Here is a 19,877-nt window from a genome sequence, read left to right on the forward strand (position 1 = left end):
TGAAAGAGACATGCTTTTTTGTAAAGAAACAATATAGGAGCTGTGTCTGAAATTCAAAGTGAACATTTGGCATGTTAGTTCTAGTTTATTTCTTTTAATATCCTGTAAGGCACGTTAAAGCTTTTTTTTTTTTAAGTTAATGGGGGAAACGTGTTGAGACGCAATACGGCTACTTTAGGATTTTGGTCTTGGTGTTCGTATAAAATTCTGAGGCCTTGATTTAATCTTTCATTGTATTGTGATTTCCTTTTTAGGTGTATTGCGCTAAGTGAAACTTGTTAAATAAATCTTCCTTTTAAAAACTGGAACTCATTCCTTCTTGATCTCCAGCTTCTGAGGTGTAGCTACATGTCCAGAAGTGTCACTGTTCCTGTGGCCGCGGTGACTGTAGTACTCTAACATGCGTCTGCCAAGAGTGTTCTGACTGCTCCTAATAAGAATTCTGACCAGGAAGCTGGTCTTGTGGGGTGTGAAAGTGGGAATTGTTTCTCAGCCAAGGGGGGTTAGTTCAGAAAACCAGCACTTGCTGCTGCAGCTGCCCAACCTGTGGGGGTTCAGAGTGCCTAAAGGCTGTGGTGCGGCCACAGCTGGCCCCAGCTGCCTGCTTGGCATGGTTGCAAAGCTGCAAATGGGGGTTAGGAGGTGGTTCTGTAGTTAACGTGTAGGCAAGGCTACAAAGCAGCAAAAGTGCTGCATCTGTGGACTGTGCAGCTTACTGCAACTGTGTTTCAATAAATTCAACTTGTCAAGCATCATCAAGAGTTGGAGGTAACTGAACAGCCCAATAGCAGAGCAGGATCTCACCAGGGTTTGTACTGTTGGAAATGAAGCCTTTGAAGGCAGCAGCCTGTGCGCTGCAGCACGCTGCCTTCAGCCAGAGCACTGTTGTGCACTGTGCAGCGCTTGCCCAGCAGTGTGGGTGCTGATGGGCACTGGGCTGCCTGCCCCTGCCTGCTGCTGGTATTAGGGGTGTGATTTGGCAGCTGCTCCCCTGGCGCACCCCTGCAGCAGCGCTGGTCTATCGCAGCCTGCCAGTGCAGCCTTGCTCGTGCTTGAGAAAACGATCTCATTAGCAAGAGACACGCTGAAGTTGGTAACAGCCTTGCTGCTTAAGGCAGCTACTCTGAGCAACTGCCCTGCTGTGTCCCAGCAGGTTGGGGGCCCTGCCTGCTGTTTTTCCTGGGGAAGTATGGAAGCAGTTTGTTACTGCTGCAGTGCCTTGGCTTTATCTGGAACCTTTCAGCAGAATGCAGTGAGCATGCACATGTTGATCAGGGATTCTGGATGCATGTTGGCATCTCCAGCTTAAGCCCTTGACATGTGAGGCAGTACAAGAACATTCTCTTCCAGGATCTGTGACTGACAGCTGTTAAAAATCAGAACTTCAGTCTTACTTTCAGTTTTTGCAAAAGGCTTTATTGTGTAACTACTGTACTGTAGTCACAGTGACTTCCAGAACAAGTGACTGCAGTGAACTGAAGGCACATTCATTGACACTCATCATAAAGCTCTTTCTATAGACAATTCATAAATTGACTTTTCTTCTCTGTACTGGGAGCGAATACAAAACTGTATACTAGCCAGTGAGACACAGGAGCACCTACAGTGAAGACAGGAGCTGAAGTCAATGTGCAGAAAGACAGCAACGTCTAGAGGGATCAAGTAAGTGTAGAAATGCATATACAAATTTCATTACAAATATCTATAAAAATCAGAAAAGTGTCAATTTGCAGTTTAGTTTCAAATAGAGCTTTAAGGGAAATTACAGGTGATTTAATTTTCTTAATTATTCCAGTTGGAGAAACATTAGCTTGCATAATCCCTACAAGTTATTTTACACTGCTCTGTCTTATGGTGGAAAATACTAGAGACCAGACAGTCTGCTGCACAGATGCCTGGAGTTCAGAATTAAAAAAATAATGGCTACTTTTCCAATGTTAAAGTGGTCCTGTTGAGGTTATGAAAGCCTTAGGAGGAATTAGATGAACACCGCTGAAGTAGTAAAGTGTGACAAGTATCACAGACACGGACAGGTTTAGGGTACGATGGCAGTGCAAGTTCATTACTGGAACAGGTGTTGCAGAAGATGTCCCCGCAGTTTCTGCAGTGATGCTACAAACAGAGAGTTACAGTAAGCACAGCTGCCTAAAACTGAGCATCGGGCAGAGGGAAATCGGACCTCACACAAGTTTTCGGAGTCCACTGACTTCATCCTCCACCTCCCAACCGGCCCAGCCCTCCCAGCAGCACTCCCCGCCCTGTGCAGAGGGCTGCGGTGCGATCCCTGCACGGCCCGGCTTCCCTCCAGGCCCAGGAGCTGCTCGTCCTGGCTCGCAGGGGCTGGAGGCGCGGCCCTGCTGCCCTTCCCCCGCTCTCCGGCCCTCCCCGAGCGGGCACCGCACAGCCAGGCCCAGGCCTTCAGGGAAGCGCGCGCGCAGGCCTGGCTCTGGTGCCCGGGCTGCCGGGTGCCCCGCGCGGGCACAGCGAGCTGCCCCGAGCCACGGAGCAGGACCCCGGCAGCGGCCCCCTGCGACTGAAAGGCACAGCACGGCCCGCCGGCGTCCAGTCCTTGCTGCACACAGCTCACCAGGGAAGGGGGATGAACCGCATCGTGAGAGCACGCAGCCCACAGCAGGTCCCTACCGAGGAAAGGGCCCGAGCAGAACATTATTTTTAGGACAGGAAGTAAGTACCGAATTACTTCTCTATGGAGTTATCATGCCAACAAGATCTGGAATTGAAGCAACGTCAGTCTTCCCTAGCGAACTGTACGACAGCACAACTTTTGTTTTGTCACAGAAAAAAGGAAAAAAAAAATTCACTGAACACCACCACCTTCCTTCTTGAGATAGAGAATTCCTTTTCACATTGCTTGCAGTGAGTTGCTTCATCATCCTTCAGCCAGGTATGACCCTAGAAAATTGGAATGAAAACCTCACTGTAGCTACAAATAAATTTATAAAATAAAACTTCAAAGGCAGTTTACCAACGTTGTTGGTATTTTTCAAAAGCTATCTTTTAAAGTAGGATAACCGTGGTGAAATTTGAAGGTGTTAAATGAAATGCATATGCTCAATCAGAATATCCATGGGATGTAGATTACCTTTAGCGCTTTATTTACTTCTTTAATATCTTCCATCTTTAACTTCGATCTGGAAAAAAGAAAATAATTCTCTCTGCATGACTTTACATTTAGCTGTGTTCAATTTTACCTGTCATTCCAGTGTCCAGCCACTGAATCTAAACTCTAATTCTTCAGTCAGCTCCGTTACAACTCTGAACCGCTCAGTCTCACCAGGAAGCTCTGTCACCTCGGGCTTTGCCCCCTTTTCAGTATATTCAGAAGAATGTGGGAAAGCCACAGTGCCACTGTAAGAACGGTGCATTTGCTGTATTGTTTGCTATCTCAGCCAGCCTACTCGTGCAAGGACCTTCCCTCACTTTTATTTCATGGCTGTTTAGTTTCCCATGCATAGTAAATGCCTCCTAAAATTCTCATGTTTATTGATTTTTATAACTGGATGCATTTTAAAGTTAGCTGTATTAGTTTGATACTCCATCCTCCAGGTCACGTCTCTTACAGGAGTTCAGTTCCCAGAACTTACTGGCTGAGATGAAGTCCCATTTCCTGAAGAGCTTGCTCCTGCTCCTCACAGACTTTCTCTAACTGCTGCTTCTCATCTTGCAGTTTTCTCAGTTCCTATAAAATTAAGCACAAAAATCAAATTTTCTGTGTGCTAGGTTTGACCTATAACCTAGATCAGACAGGCTATCCAAACTACCCAAGCAGTTCACAAGAATAAGCTCCTTTACAAAGCCACCTATTTCTAAGGCTTGATGTTTAGAATTACATGTGGGAACTACCCATGGGTTCCTGTAGAGCACAATGAAGTCATTTACCCATATTTACCAGAAAGAGAGGAAGATTTTCAGGCTTTAAAAGTCCTTGAACATAGCTAGAATGCAGCAGTCCTATGCCCACGCACGAGCATATAGACAGATACTGCTGGACAATTGTGCCTTCAAAATCTAAACTGCCCGATACACAGGAGCAAATTCTCTTTAGATCAATAAGAACGTTCATGCGTAAAAAATAAATTGCATTCAGTTGTTCTGAATGCTTGAAAATGGGTTCTTATTTTACTACATGCAGTTGAAAGACATCACACAGTGACTGAAAGCTCTGAACTTGCCATTTCCTACCTGAGCAGGGGTATCTCACCATGGGACAGCTGATGAGCTTTTTGTCCCCAGCTATCCCACCTCAGCTTCAGCTGCTGACTGATGAACGGCTCAGACACTTGCGCAGCTAAGGCAGGGCAGACAGAAACCTCCTCAGCCAGCTCTAGCTAAGCTGTTTTCATTGCTTGAGCCCTATATTGCTCCAAGTTCCTTCTCTTGGCGTGTCATGTGCAGACTTGCATTATGTCAGCCAAGGTTTTGAAACCACTCAGAGGAGGAGAGTGGTACAGAAGAAATTACTCTACTACAGATGCAAACATTGCACTGGTTCTAAATCAGCTTTAATCCTGAACACTGGTTCTGAAGTCAGCTTTAATCCTGAGCACTGGGCACATTTGCACTGTGCATACCTTTTTTAGGCCTTCCATTTGTTGCAATTCTGTTTTAAGCAGAGTGGTAGCATCCTTCTCTTGGTGTAGTTCTCTTTGCAAAGTTTGTCTCTGTTCCTTTTCAGATTTTAACTCCTTTTCCAGAGTTGAGCTATTTAAAAATAATTCATTCTAAGAAACCCTATAGCAGAAAAATATCCTATAGCACTTAAGAAGAAACCTTGTCCAAAAGAGGGCAAAAACTAGAGTGGTGTTCTGGGAAAGGAAAGAACAGGGATGTTATGGCAGCAGACATCAAAAAGTGTATTAGCATTTTCAGGTCACAGAAAACAAGCAGCAATGAATGGCTAGAAGAAAATAGAAGAAAAAAAACCCCAAACCAAAAAACCAAAACCAGTTCCCACAAGGACATATTTGACTACCTGTGTTTAAACAGCCGTATTTTAAAATGACACTCTACCCTGAAGTCTGAACAGCGAAATAAGTATTTTCTATAGGTATTAGAAATCTTTAGAGGATTAACATTCCCTAAGAACACCAGGACACTCCCCAAACCCCTCCAAAAACCCCAATCCATTTGGATGACAGACACTTACAAGCTCAGCCTACAAGCATGACAAGGTCTATCTCCTGATTCAGTAAAAAAGCAATTGAAAGCTCCATTGCTAGTCAGAATGACCAGATTTCTACTGGCACTCTGTGCTCTAAATCGGATGTTCTGGAAAAAGCATTTCAGAATCCTCATGCTAACTGTGCACTTTACAGAAGCGCCTTCCTAGATCTTGCATATTTCTGTCAATACTTGCTGAACCCAACATAATTCAAACCTATCCCTCTTTAGATCTTAGCACAAAAGGAGCAGGAAGCACTTCTTAAAGAAATGACAGAAGGGAAGGAAAAAACCCTGATCAGATTAAATACCATTTGCTATCCAGCTGGTACATCTGTTGCCGACAAGTGTCAAGCCTGCCAGCAAGCTCTTGCTTCATCTTGTTGCATCTTTCTTCCGCAGCCTGCCTTGCCTTTTCTGCATGCTGCAATCTACAAAGTAAGGAACATGTACATTTGTTGTCAATTCACATACTTCTAACCTACAGCCTCTCATTTTGTTCTTTTAGATTTACCATACAGATCTTTATAAAAGCTTGAACTGAAAATGCTAGTGGAGAAAAAAATTGCTTTTGAAAGCAACTGCTTCTGCAAAAAACAACCCCAAAGCGAGAGTCATACCTGTTCTTAAACTAAAGTCAACATGTTTTTAAACAGCCTGCCTATGGAAAGAGGTATGGTTTTCGAGAATGTCAATTATGGCCATATTTGCCTGGGAAAACATTATGCTGGCACACATGCCCAAATGTCCATAGGAGGCGTACAGAAGGTCATGCTATAAAGCTTTCAGTTGGAAACTTTCTACTGATTTCAGTGTTGACTTTTTGAGCGTGTAATTCTTACCTCTCTTCCATTTGTTTCATAGAGGACATCATCTCATTTGTTTTTCCTTCAAAAGAGGATATTGCTTCTGTTTTCTGTTGTAATGAACACTCTGCATTCTGTAGGAATAAGTGAATAGATATTCCAGGTAATACATTTTAGTTTTCTAAAGCGTAATGTGTTAGTGTTTAATGAAAAGTCTGCCACTAGATAAACAATGTTTAGCTTATTACAGGCCATGCCTGGTCTAACTGGAATGTACAAACAAAATGCTGATAATGCCAGAGCAGACACTCCTCAACTTGTTTTGTTAAGAGCTCAGAAAAAGGCTTAACTGTACTAAGTTTTGACCTATGAGATCAGCTACAAGCCAAAAATCTTCTCTTTAGAAACGAGTTTGAAAAAAGAAATTATCAGATTAAATTGACAGGATAAGAATATCAATTATGATTTAAATGTAACAACTGCACTCAGTGGGCATGGAACCAGGAAGAAAAAAAAAACCAAAAAAACAAAAACCAAAATAAATATTGCTTTTGAAAGCAAAGGCATACCTCAGCACTGGGGTTTCACTGGCCATTGCCCCATTGCCTTGCAAGTTTCCATGCATCTGTGAAGGAGGCAAAGGCCTGGATAAAGCCTGAACAGGCATCAGGAAACAGCCCATAGAAAGTGAGAGAAATCCCCTCTGGATTTCTGGCACCAGATATGGGAGGAGCAGTCTAGTTAAACTCCTATATCATTAATGGAGACAAGCTCTGTATATTTTGTGTGAACACTACTACTACATCTCTTCCTTGTAGAAATGCCTATCACTGTATCTTTTGTTCAATTGAAAAAAAAAAAAACAAAAAAACCAAAACACCAACGAGACAAAACACCACAACCCACCCAAACAACAAAAAAACAATAAAAACATCCCCAAACCCCTGCAATATCTGTGACACAAACGATGGGGAAAGTAAACTCTAAAAACCTCACAGGTAGGGAAGATACTGAGGAAGGCAGACAGGCCCAGAAAGCAAAATGCTTTTCATTTTACTTCTCTAACCATCTGACATCTGGAGAGCCAGGTCTCATGCTAAAGGGGGTATAACAAAAATACCTAAACCAATGCAACAACTTTCTGGTGGCTCCAGAGGCCAGCCTGACCGCAGAGTTCCTCCCTCCCCAGATCCAGTGTTGCCTTTTCACTGGCCATAGCACTCAGCTGACCATTTGGGTACAGACTACAGGAGATAGATAGACAAAAATAACTGATAGTTTTCTATTGGTTTAGAGAGGCTTACTGTTGCTTTCTATGGTAAACAGTGTTAAATGTGGTGCAGGTGAAAGGCAAGACAACACAGATGGGAGGGAGAAGCGAGACAGTTCTTGGCTGCAGTAAGAAAATTTTTAAAGACTAATCACTAAGTGATTAGAACAAAGGACCCTTGCAATCTGGCTGCTCATGGCATGGATGGGCGTACTCTTTGCTGGGCAAAAAATTGGCTGGATGGCCGGACCCAAAGAGTTGCAGCGAATGGAGTTAAATACAGTTGGCAGCCGGTCACAAGTGGTGTTCCCCAGGGCTGGGGGCCAGTTCTGTTTAATATCTTTATCAATGACCCGGACAAGGGGATCGAGTGCACCCTCAATAAGTTTGCAGATGACACCAAGTTGGGTGGAAGTGTCGATCTGCTGGAGGGAAGGAAGGCTCTACCTCTGTAGAGCCTGTTGATCTGGACAGGCTGGATCGATGGGCTGAGGCCAATCGTACGAGATTCAACAAGGCCAAGTGCCAGGACCTGCACTTGGGTCACAACAACCCCAGGCAACGCTACAGGCTTGGGGAAGAGTGGGGGGAGAGCTGCCTGGCAGAAAAGGACCTGGGGGTGTTGGTTGACAGCCGCCTGAACATGAGCCAGCAGTGTGCTCAGGTGGCCAAGAAGGCCAATGGCATCCTGGCTTGTATCAGGAATAGTGTGGCCAGCAGGACCAGGGAAGTGATCGTCCCCCTGTACTCGGCACTGGTGAGGACACACCTCGCGTACTGTGTTCAGTTTTGGGCCCCTCACTACAAGAAGGACATGGAGGTGCTGGAGCGTGTCCAGAGGAGGGCAACGAGGCTGGTGAAGGGTCTAGAGAACAAGTCTTACGAGGAGCGGCTGAGGGAGCTGGGGTTGTTTAGCCTGGAGAAGAGGAGGCTGAGGGGAGACCTTATTGCTCTCTACAACTACCTGAAAGGAGGCTGTAGTGACGTGGGGGTCGGTCTCTTCTCCCAAGTAACAAGCAATAGGATGAGAGGAAACGGCCTCAAGTTGCACCAGGAGAGGTTTAGGTTGGATATTAGGAAAAACTTCTTCACCAAAAGGGTTGTCAGGCCCTGGCACAGGCTGCCCAGGGAAGTGGTGGAGTCCCCATCCCTGGAGGTATTTAAAAGCCAGGTAGACGTGGTGCTCGAGGACATGGTTTAGTGGTGGACTTGGCAGTGCTAGGTTAACGGTTGGACTTGATGGTCTTAAAGGTCTTTTCCAACCTAAACGATTCTATAAACACCTTCTCCCCTGTGAGAGCTCTCCATTTGTCTCAGCATTTGCTGCATGATCCTATGGCACACTACCCAGCATACTCAAGGAAACCCCCTTTCTTTCCAAACATACCCAATATAATACCAATAATAAAGCATAATAAAAAAAATTAACAGTTTTAAAATAGATATTTTTAAGGAAATTGTTGCATCTAAGTATTACTTCAGATGCATATAAGTGCATATGCATCCCTAGTGCACAATTAATGTGTAGAAGACCACCACTACAGCTGTTCTTTTTATTCTCCACTATGTACATACCTGAGATTTGTGAAACATCTGCAAGTTAATAGCCTTCACTTCTTCTAACTGTTGGCGAAGTGCAACTAAAGTGTCTTGTTTTTCATGAGTATCTTTTTCCAGAAGTTTCATGGCAATTTCCATTTCTGTTTTCATTCCAATTTGTAGCTCCAACTCTTTCTCTAGTTCCTTACAAAGAGATTTCCTAGTTACTGCTATGTAGTCATATGTCAGGGATAACCATTTCCAAAACCCATATAACCCCATACACAAACTATGTATTACTCTGAGATAATACTGAACTATGATTTTACAGAGGAGTTAGGTCTCAAATAATACATTAAGTTAGTAAGACCAAAATACTACTTCAGCTCTCCATATCAGGGCAAGGGCACAGATCTGCTGGCAGGAAGTGTAGAGCTCAGTGTGTAACTTAGCGGCCTGTAAAATGAAGCACTTCTCCTGGCAGCTGGAGTTGGGTTGACTTAGAGCCATAGGCTTCAGCAACTCTGGGCAGCCCCTTCACCAGTCACTAATTAGCATTTCACTGTGCAAGTGACTGTTGTGCATATACCATATCTTCCTCCATAAAGACAGTTGCCTCTCTTTGTGTTTTGATCTTAGTGTCAGCTATAATAATACTGGTAGGTTCTTAAACAGAGGAAGATGTTTTATTTTCAGCATTCCAAAAGCCCAGATTTCCAGTTCTTTACAGACAGTGTTAACAACCAATGTCCAGCATCTTGCTTGCAATTCCTTTATGAATTCTGAATAGCTGCAAAAAGTGCACAGTATACATCTTGTATTTGTAATGCTACCTTAAAGTATGCAGAATCCTGTATCTTTCATTTCACTTTCTGTAGTTAAGTTTCCTTACCAGCCTAATTTTTTTTTCTTCTTTCAACTGCTTCCAAACATCACTGTACATTTCATCAAGACCCTGGCGTGACTGCTTGTATGTATCCAATTCTACTTTTGTATCCTCTTTTGTCACCTACAAGCAACATCAGCAAAAAAGCCACATAAGATTACAAAGCTATGTATCTAAAGTATGCTTTAAGTTCTTGTGTGTAACACAATATTTCTATGTGCTATTTCAAGTAAAATCCCACTATTTTACAATTAAGAAGCTGGCAAATGTTAATAAGATGAAATTTCAAAGAATAGAGTAAAATTAAAAATAAACCACTCTAATACTTCTAATGCTTTCTCCCTTCTGCAAGTATATGTTTGTGTGTAGTAAAGAACAGCAAAATCCAGCGCCTGTGTATACTACACACAAAACCAGTGATCTACACAGTAGCATACTAAACTGTACTTAGCATTCCAGTTCAAAGTGCTTTTGAGAGCACTAACTACAGTTGATCAAAAGAGATCACTTAGTTTAAGGATCCTCATAATCTTTAAATAGGCGTCCCACCTCTACACTTTTTTCACTCCGTTCACGAATTAATTCATTTTGTTGTTTTAACTGCTGCTGCTCTTCCTGAAGTGATCCAATTCGGTCAGTTGCTGCTGCAAGCTGTTTACAAAAAGAACATATCTATATTTAATTACTGTGCAAGCATGCAACAGCTGGAGGAATTCTAAAGTTAGTAGCTCAGCCTTTGTAGCAGGTGTGCTGCTCACTTCCCCTTTGTCCCTTTCATTCTCCCCAGAAGCTGCCTGACCCTTTTGCAGCCATACTCACTGTACAGCCTAAATTAATAAGCGCACCAACATTTGTTCATTTGACTTCTGCTTCACGCCCTCATCGATTATTTTTAAATATTAACTGTGCAAAGAAACGCATCCTGGTGTAAAAGGCTAAAATCCACCACAGGTCTGTGGTATTCATTCTGGTATGAACTAGAAGTCATATAGCAAGTCAGGGTTGACATTCACTGGTGGAACCTTACGGTATTTTCAAGTGGAGATACCCTAAAAAGTATTGGAAATTGGACTACACAGATACACTCTGAACTCCTATAGATAATAATATAACAGTAAAACACAACTACCACAACAACAAAAGCCAAAACAACCATTATAATGCATACTGCTGGATTCTATTTCAGTTCCCAGCTAGGAAAGATTTCTTAATTGAAGGGTGATTCTTTTCCTTCTCTTTTTTCAAGGTCCATTTAACTCACATGACAAATACATACAAACATGTATGTGCAGAAGGAAGAAGGACAAATCATGTTCCTTACAGTGGTAGGATTACTTTTGGGTGGAGACACCATTGCAAGATAAAAAACTTCATTAAAGAAACTCGTCTAACAAATAGGTGCCCAAAAGCATTTTAACAACTAATATAATGTAGAAGCTTTCCACAGAGCTTTTCCCATGTTCCAACTCATGCCAGTCCTACCAGGTCCCCATAGTTCCTTAGTATCAACTCAAATATTAGGTCTAGGGTATATTCTTAGGGAGTTTTGCCTCTGATGGAAGAGAGCTATGAGAAATATTTAACAGACCAGACACAAACCTCTTCCTGGAGTTTTGAATTGGTCTTTTCTAAACAGTCTATTTTGTTCTGAAGATCTGCAACCGTGCAACTGCAGCAAGGAAGAGATATGCATAAAAACAAAATAAGTGCCAGCGTTCAGCATTTATTCCCAGCCCCAACCATACTTTTACCATCTTGCATTTGTTAACAATGAAATACTCTGGTGCGCTGGCAAAAAACTCGGAGGAAAGACAATTGTCCCTCTTAAGCTCTGAGAGGACCATGCATTTGCCTACAGTTGGCAGCTTACTTTATTAGTTGGCAGCCCTGTTCTGGCTTAGCTTTTGCAGTCTTAACAACTCTCTGACGTTCAAGAGGGTAAGCGAGGCCTGCTCCTCCCACTGAGCAACGTATGGGGTAAGAACAGAGACTCTTCCTCTAAAGAATGAATTTCCAGATGCACTTGTAATAGTTTTCTCTTTAAAAAGTAGCTCCAAAATTTTCTGTTAATCACTAATAAGTCTCAAAAAAGTCAACTATTACTACACAGACTTGTTTTCTGCATTGCATATGCCATCAGATGAATAAGATTACAAAATGAAACTAAGATTTTGGGATATAATCAGAAAAGGCATTTCAATGTCAGACAAAAATCTACAAGACTGACAGCAGAGACATTCAAAGTCATACTGGAAAAGCTAAACAGGAGGAGTGTTTGTACATTAGAATAGATGAAAATCCCACCTTAGATGTCGGTTAAGTTCTTCCACATAATGCTTCTGGTCAAGGACAGCTGTAATCCCTCCATCTCTAGTTGTAAAAATGAGAATTTATTGATTGAGAAGAAACTCCTTCATTCTAAAGTGTTAGTTTGTACTAGAGTTTTCAGCACAGACTCACAAACTGAGTTCAAACCTTTTCTCCTTTTCTTATAAAAACACTTGTGCCTGAGCTAGACCGGTAGCACTAGGGAGATGAAGCAGCTAAACAGTAAAGTGCTCTCAAGTGCAGGAAGCATGCAAACTATGAAGTCCCCTCCATTCACTACAGGGCTTCTAGATACAGTGATGCTGACAGCTGCAGTCTCTAATGCACCTAACATTTCACCTAAAAGTACTTTTTTTGCTCCATAACTGATCTCTCCCACAAAGACAGCTACTTAATTGAGAGCATTTCTGAAACAGTGCTTAGAAACAAAGCAGTGGTTTAGTAGTGGGTGACCTCGCAGATCATGTCTCCTAAAACCCATTAAAAACACAACTTAAAATTTTTGGGGCTTTTAATTTGGTCCCAGCTCAAGACACAAACTCTCCACACTGTATTGTGCTTTAAACTACCATGGGCTCAACCTTTGACAGTTAGTACTTTTGTTTAGCTAACAAAATCTATTTTGGATTCTCTTGTTTGGATGATTAAAAGAGTTTGAGATCTCTAGCACTCATGTGCTCCCACAGACGGTCCGACAGGTTTGTTCTACAAAAAACATAACAATTTAGAATCACTAATTCACCATACATACTGTTTGCCATCACTATCCTGTGTTTCCTTAAGGTACAAGGAAAAATCAATCACTCCAACCTGAAAAAAATATTTAAGATATTAACACACCTTCACAGTGCAATTCTGCGTAGCAGCAGGCATTACTTTGTATTTGGAAAAAGGTAAAAATCTTAAGTTCAAGTTTAGAGAGACAGATAATACCTATATTCTTCCTAGCTGAAGCAAACATGCAAGCTAGTGTTTGTCATAAAAGCATCAAAGTAACCATATTCAGTGTGCTCAGTTTCCTAGCAGTCATTAGTTTTGACAGCATTTCCATAAACTGCTACTTAAAGAGATGGATCCTTATGTACTTTTTTTTGACTCAACGTGGAAAGCATGATAAGTTTCAACACAGGACATTCTGGACAGAATTCTGGACCCGTTTCAGTAAAGTATTTATGGATGTGCTTAATTCTACTAGAATCTTATACTGACTGATATTATTTAAGCTTTAATCTTCACCTGGGAGTCCAAGTCTTCTCCTTTCAAGCAAAGGTTTGCATCAATAACATTCAGTCCAACTAGCAGACCCACAATGACTGCTCCTTCCTCCTCCATCATCAGTGCATCAGGTTCATAAAATTCACTAGAAGAAATATTATAAGGCATCACTGTGCATCAATTATAATGGTACTTCCATCACTGAAATCATATAAACAGTAATGTAGCCCTTATAAAGCTCAGCTGATCAGCCCCTTCTCACTAATTTATTGCACAAGGCAGAAGATGCAGAACTCTCACAGAAGATACTCTACTTGCTCCTCTGTAGGTTCACTGCAAAAACAATGAACAACTTGCTGCTCTGCAGGTTGCAATAACAAGCTTAAAGTTAAACCAGTCAATTAATGACTTCTTACTACAGCAATGCAAGGTTTCAGTGATTCAATGAATACAATCTACGTATGTCTGTACTGTTACCTTAATAGATGCTTATGGTCCAAGAGTACTTTGAGATAATCTGCCAGTTTCTTTTGCATGAGTGCTAGATAAAGCCAAGCCCTTCCTCTTCCCACAGCAGTCCTAAAATGAAAAGTTGCATGTTTTGGTAAAAACAAAGCATTTCATTAAGTAGATTTGTGCAAGTCAAAATTCTTCCTTTACAAAGGGAGTTATTTACTTAAAAAAAAACCACAAAAAAAAAAAAAAAAAAAATCCATGGGGAAATGAAGCATTGTCTCCAGAACACAGAAGCATTTAAGTATATCCCATTGCTTCAGCAAAGGGAAAATATATTGTAAAGTCTTCCTAACTTGGAAAGACATATGTATTTTCAACTACCACCATAACCCAACTATTGATGCATCCTAGCATTAAAACTAGTCTCTTCCCATCATCCTGAATTACCCAGATGAAATACTACTAGCACATGCACAAAATGACACAAAGTCATAAAAGTGACGGAAAGAAGAGGAAAGAAAATATCTGTGAAGACTTTACGGTTATTTTTAGCAAGGTTATAGAAGTTTCCAAATGATATTTTTAATCTGACAGAATTACTTGAATCAGAAGCATTGAGTATTTTGAGATATCCTCCTTATCTCTTGGAGAAGTCAATGCCTCCTGTATACCCTATTTTCCTCTTTGGGAACAAGATCTCATTAAGGAAGGCGAGAGACTACATGAAGGATTCTTTTTCCCAGCAGTATAAGTGAAATGCATCATCCTCTACAATCAACTTACTTCAACTCCGGCAGATTTTTAACACTAGTTGCTATATCCGATGCTTCAGGACAAAGTTTTTCCACTAGCTCCAAAGGACCAAAAAACGATTTGTTCTGTCCAATGAAAGTCTTCTTCACTAAAGGGAGTATACAGAGAAGCTTGTGAGGAAAAGTGACAGGCTCCCAACGCCAGAATTACAAATTTTAGTCTACGTTTTACTTTGTTTCACCAGCTCCTAGTATGTCAATGAAAAGGGGGTATTAATAATACCTTGACAGTTTAGGAGGCACCAAATACAGAGTATATGAGAGGGTAACCACATAGTTACATCTGTAATACTGATTAGCATCATACGGTGTATGTGACCAATATTAACGTCACACAGAAGTCGAACTGGGGACACAGCGAGACAGGACACAGACTCATTTATCTGTCTCCCCAGCGAGGCAGCCAGACCAGCCGCGGGGAGCGGGTGCCCACCTTTCAGCCCGTGCTTGAGGCAGTGCTCCAGCACCACGAAGAACTGCTGCAGGGGAGGGAAGTCGGAGTCCAGGGTCCGGCCCAGGCTCAGGGCCGACTGGATCAGGATTTTGATACTGAGCTTCATCATGTTCATGAGGTTGGCGCGCTCCTCCATGGCGTGGTATCGCGCACCTGGGCGGGCGGAGACGGGTGGAGAAAGAAAAGCTGGGTTTAGAAACGCACTCCTCCTGGCCTGGCACAGCGCTGACAGGAGTGCTGCCTCCCCGTCTCGGTCTCCATCTTGCGGAGGTGAACGGCTTGAGAAGAGCTGGGTACAGGACGCGGGTGAATCTTCCCACTCCCAACACGCTGTACGCGCGGATCGAGAACCGACACCGGGGGTAGCGGGGTCGCTGCCCCGGCCCTGCCGCTCCCAGCACCCGCCGCCCCCCGGGGGGTCGCGGCAGCCGCCCCGCGCCTACCGCCGCCTCAGCGGCCGCGCTGTGCGCCCTGCCGGGGCGGCGGGGGGCCCTGCGCGGGCGGCGGCCGGAGGGCAGCCCCCCACCGCGGGCTGAGGCGACCCCTCCCCGCCCGCGTTACCACGGCAACAGCGCACGCACCGCCGACCCGCCCCGGCAACTCTCGCGAGATCGAGCGTGACGAGGCGGGCCGCGCGCCGCGCCCGGCGCCATTTTAGAAAGAGTTTGTGGTGCGCGGCCGTGCCCGCGCCCGGGGAGGTGGGTGCCCTTCCGCCCCACCCCGCCCCGCCCGGCGGGACGGGCGCTCCTCCTCCTCCTCCTCCTCCTCCTCCTCCTCCTCCTCCTCCTCCTCCTCCCTCAAACCTGAAGGAGGGCGAGACAAAAACAGGCGGCCAGCTACCGCTTTTTTTTCCAGTCAACAACAAGTTCTGACAGAGGCTGCCAACCGCAGACCAGTGGTCATCTAAGTCATCTTTTGAGCCAACGCTGTTGCATTAGGAGAATCCTGCTGTCACCTGTGGATCAAACACGGTCATACTCCCTTGCAGAAACAGCAGTTACAGAAGACCAAGTCTAACAGGTAGAGCCCCTGTGTCAGTCACACACAAGATTGTTAACACTATTCCTAACACCATGCAAAAGTCTCCTTCGGTACTAATTTTCATTATTACCGTCCTTTGTGTGCACATGATGTTAGTTTAGGATTAAAAACAAGCAAAACTCTTCAGGAAGAGTGAAAACGGGGAGTCATTCTAATTAAATTGGTCTTAATAATCTCAAAGCACACAAAGTCTTGTTTTCTCAGTAACTCATTGAATCAATGACTATAGCCAATGTAGTGGATGCCTCAAAATTGCATATACTGTCTTGAGACTGAGGATTAAATGAGCTGTAATATCTTGAATTTTGATGTTAATATTGCAGGTTACACATCAGGAACAGAGAAAAGCTGACTGCAGAAACAGAAAATCAGTGACATATTGGATATTGAGGTGTTATTGGATATTGAGGACATATTGGATATTGAGGTGTTCAGTAGCAATGCTAACTTATTTTGATGGTTTCCCGAATTTGAATTTTTACTTTATCAGGAATAATTTGCTTGTAAGCCTTGCTCAAGATACATATATTGTATTATCCATAAGACTTAAAAAAAAAAAAAAGAAAAAGAATACTGTGAATGAAATGTTCTTTACAAACACAAATTTAAATTTAAGTGTCTTAAGAAGGGTTTGTATTAAGTTAAATAATTACTTGAACAATTTTTTTTTAGACTGTTGCAAATTTATACAGTCAAGTATATCTTTTGCAAAACCATGTACAAGTTGGTACATGCAAAATAGACAAGTAGTAGACACGTTACCAAAGCCAAGCCTCAAAGATTAGGAATCAGGTTAACCTAAGTGCAAAAGATCACAGACATGATGCTGCAATCTTTAAGAATGCGGTCACACAGCCTCGTATCTCATTCAATTCACAGATTCATTTTAACATCTTTTTGAAGGCCCATGCCTTGTTTACAGTAATTATTCAGCACACTTTGAAGTCAGAAAACACTGAATCACAAAGAAAAGTTAACAGTTCTCCATCTCTTAGTCTTTAAGACTGCAAGTCTGTCTTGATTTGTATTCTTTAGATTTGTAGCTCCTGGCCTTCTCTGCAAGGCAGGACAGTTTCTTCAATGGCAGATGCCGGTTTTATGATATGCCTTTCTATATGTCCAACTGACTGCGTGGTGTGCAGCAGAGTTTACATGTGATCAACAGATCTGAAGTAGCAGGTAGAGGTTACAAAATCTCTGGAAAAAGATGGCAGCAGGGAACAAGTTGCTAGTTTTCTACAAGTGGTCTTGCAGGCCTCAGATTATTTCTTAAAAATACCTGCTTTAAATTGAATTTATAGTGCTTGGTCAAAGGTAATAATGAATAGGTAGAATAGGCAGAATAGGCCATTTAGTGCCTGTTCACATTTCATATCTAAGTTATGAACAGATTTTTTTCTTATGGAATTTTCTAGAAAACTCATTAACATATTATCTGAATACTTCAGATAGTATATAGTAGGGAGGTAGTGTTGTATTCCCTTACTTTACAGTTAAGAAGCTGAAAGATTGTGGTAAAAGTTCTAGGAAGTGTGGGAGCTCAATTTCAGGCAAGAGAACATTTTATTCCCTACCCCTTGCCAAATGCTGTATGTTGTTTTGAGTGACATCTATTCACAACATTATTCCAAATGCAACAGAAGACAATGGGATATTCTGCCCCTTGTCAGGTTAGATCCCAGGTGCTCAAGACAGGCATCCAGGAAACAAATCTATGAGAAGTTTGGCGTGAGACTTATAGATGCAGGGAAAGACAAGAATCTAGTTTTTTCAGGACAGAATTAAGCTTAAACTCTGACTATGCAACATTGAGGAATTTTTACAAAAAAATAAACAAGTCCATCAGCAGTAGCATATTTCACCATGCAGTCACAATTCATTCCCACAAAACTCCAACTTGAATATGTAATATCATTAAAAACAAAAAGGTCAGCATCAGTTAGCAAAACTGAGCTCCATTGCTCCAAAACCATTAAGTGCTAGTCTGAGAGCCTGGAGTACAAGACTCCAGGCCCAATTACTGCTACATTTGAACGGTCTTGTTTCCATGTTATGAATATCACTGAGATTTAATTTCCGTATGAATTCAACTAAAGCCCTTTTAATTCAGTTCTAAGAGACCTGTTCTGTAAATCTGTATGGTTGCTATATCCGTGAATATAGATGTCTAATAAAGCAAGCTGTGGTTATATAGAAGGCATTTTTAGCATAGTTAAAAAGTAATTTATAACAAATCTATATCTTAGTTCACTTGTCCACTTTCTGAAATGAAAGCTATCCAAGAAGTACAGTGTAGTCCCTTCTCTGAACCAGCACACCTAGGAAGGATAATGAATGGAGTAGATCACTTATGAGTGCAGTCAGGCTGCTGCGGAGGTGAACTTTAAGGGAGAGGGAGAAAAAGGAATAAAATCAAAGCCTACTGCACAAAACTAAAGTAAATTTTCCCAAATATATTAAGAGTTTAGGATTCTTCTGATTACGCTAAATTTTAAGTTCTACATCTGTGTTGTTTTTATGATTTTTCTTAAATAAAAACCTGCAGCATCAGATTTTAAAAAATAAATTCAAAGTAATAATCATGCATCACTGGCTCTAATCAACAGCACTTACGGGAGCAAACTTATTTGTGCACCATAAAAGCAAGTTTACTAAATAAACATAACCATACTTGTTTTTGCTGTGCTGTCATTGCTGACTGGTTTGGATATGAATCCTACCAAAGATGCAGACTTCAGAGCGTTGCCATAGCTCAGCGCTAAGTTTTCAGAGGCTTTCTTGGCCAGCGACAAGATAGGAGCAGACCACCTCGCTTCTCCCGTTTTCTCTTTTTCCTCGTTTTTCAACTCAGTCGTATTAGGAATCTGGTTTTTGTCAATAATCTCAAAGTCGTCTTTTATTTCCGCGGCAGATGCGGTGCAACTCTCCCCTTCAGCCATCTTTAACGTATCATATGACACTAGTCATGAGCAATCGAGCCGGCAGCCCCACGCCCTGCCTGCCTGCCTGCCTGCCTGCCTGCCTTTGGAAGGCAGGTACCGAAGAGCCAGCTGAACGATTTCAAAGCAGCTGCATGCATAAGCAGGACTATAGGACAAGCCTTTCCAGAAATAAGCAGTTTGCTTGACGTTCTCAGTTAAAGACTCGGGGGGCATGAGAGCTGGGGGGTGGAAGATGAAGAAAGAGTTTACTTTTAAACGAGTTATGAAAGTAACAACAATACACTTTACAGGGTTTTATTGCTGTGTTCCCAAACATAATTTTCAATTAGAAAATTTATTGCGTCTTTTGAAAACCCAGATTTTTGCAGTTAAGTTGTGACAACTTAAAGAGATCTTTATTACTCTGCCTATAATTCAAGTCATCGTAACTTGATTAAAATGGTGGATTGGTATGACAGGTTCACTGTTGTGAAAAGTGCTTGCTTGCATCACTGGCATTACAAAATAACTGTAGTCAGTAAGGCTACTTCGATAATATATTTGGGCTGTGTTTTGTAGAAAAGATTTATCATGAAGAGGAACTGAAATTACCCTAGTATGAAAATTTGACCTTACTGGGTGTCTCAGATATTCGTGTAGCCTACTAATGCATGGCTTATTATCCATTTTTCCATCCAGCAACTGTATGTGCTTGAGATACATCACTCATTTAGTCATGAGATAGTAGACGCTGCATAATAGCTTTTTTGCTCATAGAGGAAATTTTTTTTTTTGTTAAGAAATGTGAGAAGGAAGAGAGAATACAAGAGCTGAAGATCAATTTCGGTAGTCTTGCAGCAAAATAAATCTTCAAGTCTGTATCTTATTTGTTCTCCTACTATAAGCTACTTTAAGATTGATTCTGTCTCTTGGCTTCTCAAATACTGAAAATTTAACAACTTTTCTTC

The 19,877-nt window shown here is 42.1% G+C and overlaps 1 protein-coding gene across 2 annotated transcripts; it reads right to left on the reverse strand.

The window, feature by feature from the left end:
• Positions 1–49: 49 nt before the first annotated feature.
• On the reverse strand, positions 50–18,927 carry RUFY1 (RUN and FYVE domain containing 1; the record flags this gene model as incomplete). 2 transcript variants are annotated; one of them, XM_082324460.1, is made up of 18 exons in its annotated part: positions 50–2,112; positions 2,836–2,913; positions 3,104–3,152; positions 3,606–3,700; positions 4,593–4,722; positions 5,493–5,612; positions 6,024–6,121; positions 8,833–9,000; positions 9,689–9,805; positions 10,232–10,333; positions 11,282–11,351; positions 11,987–12,052; positions 12,762–12,820; positions 13,247–13,370; positions 13,703–13,804; positions 14,465–14,582; positions 14,927–15,100; positions 18,660–18,927. In XM_082324460.1, 18 exons carry the CDS (start codon positions 18,925–18,927, stop codon positions 1,969–1,971), a joined length of 2,082 nt encoding a protein of 693 aa, XP_082180586.1. In that variant the 3' UTR covers positions 50–1,968. The 2 variants fall into 2 exon arrangements, with proteins under 2 accessions (XP_082180586.1, XP_082180587.1); XM_082324461.1 differs by having other exon boundaries at positions 18,709–18,792.
• Positions 18,928–19,877: the final 950 nt, after the last annotated feature.

Source organism: Platalea leucorodia (genome assembly GCF_965183815.1).
Source record: "Platalea leucorodia genome assembly, chromosome: 11".
In the NCBI taxonomy this organism is placed as follows: domain Eukaryota; kingdom Metazoa; phylum Chordata; class Aves; order Pelecaniformes; family Threskiornithidae; genus Platalea; species Platalea leucorodia.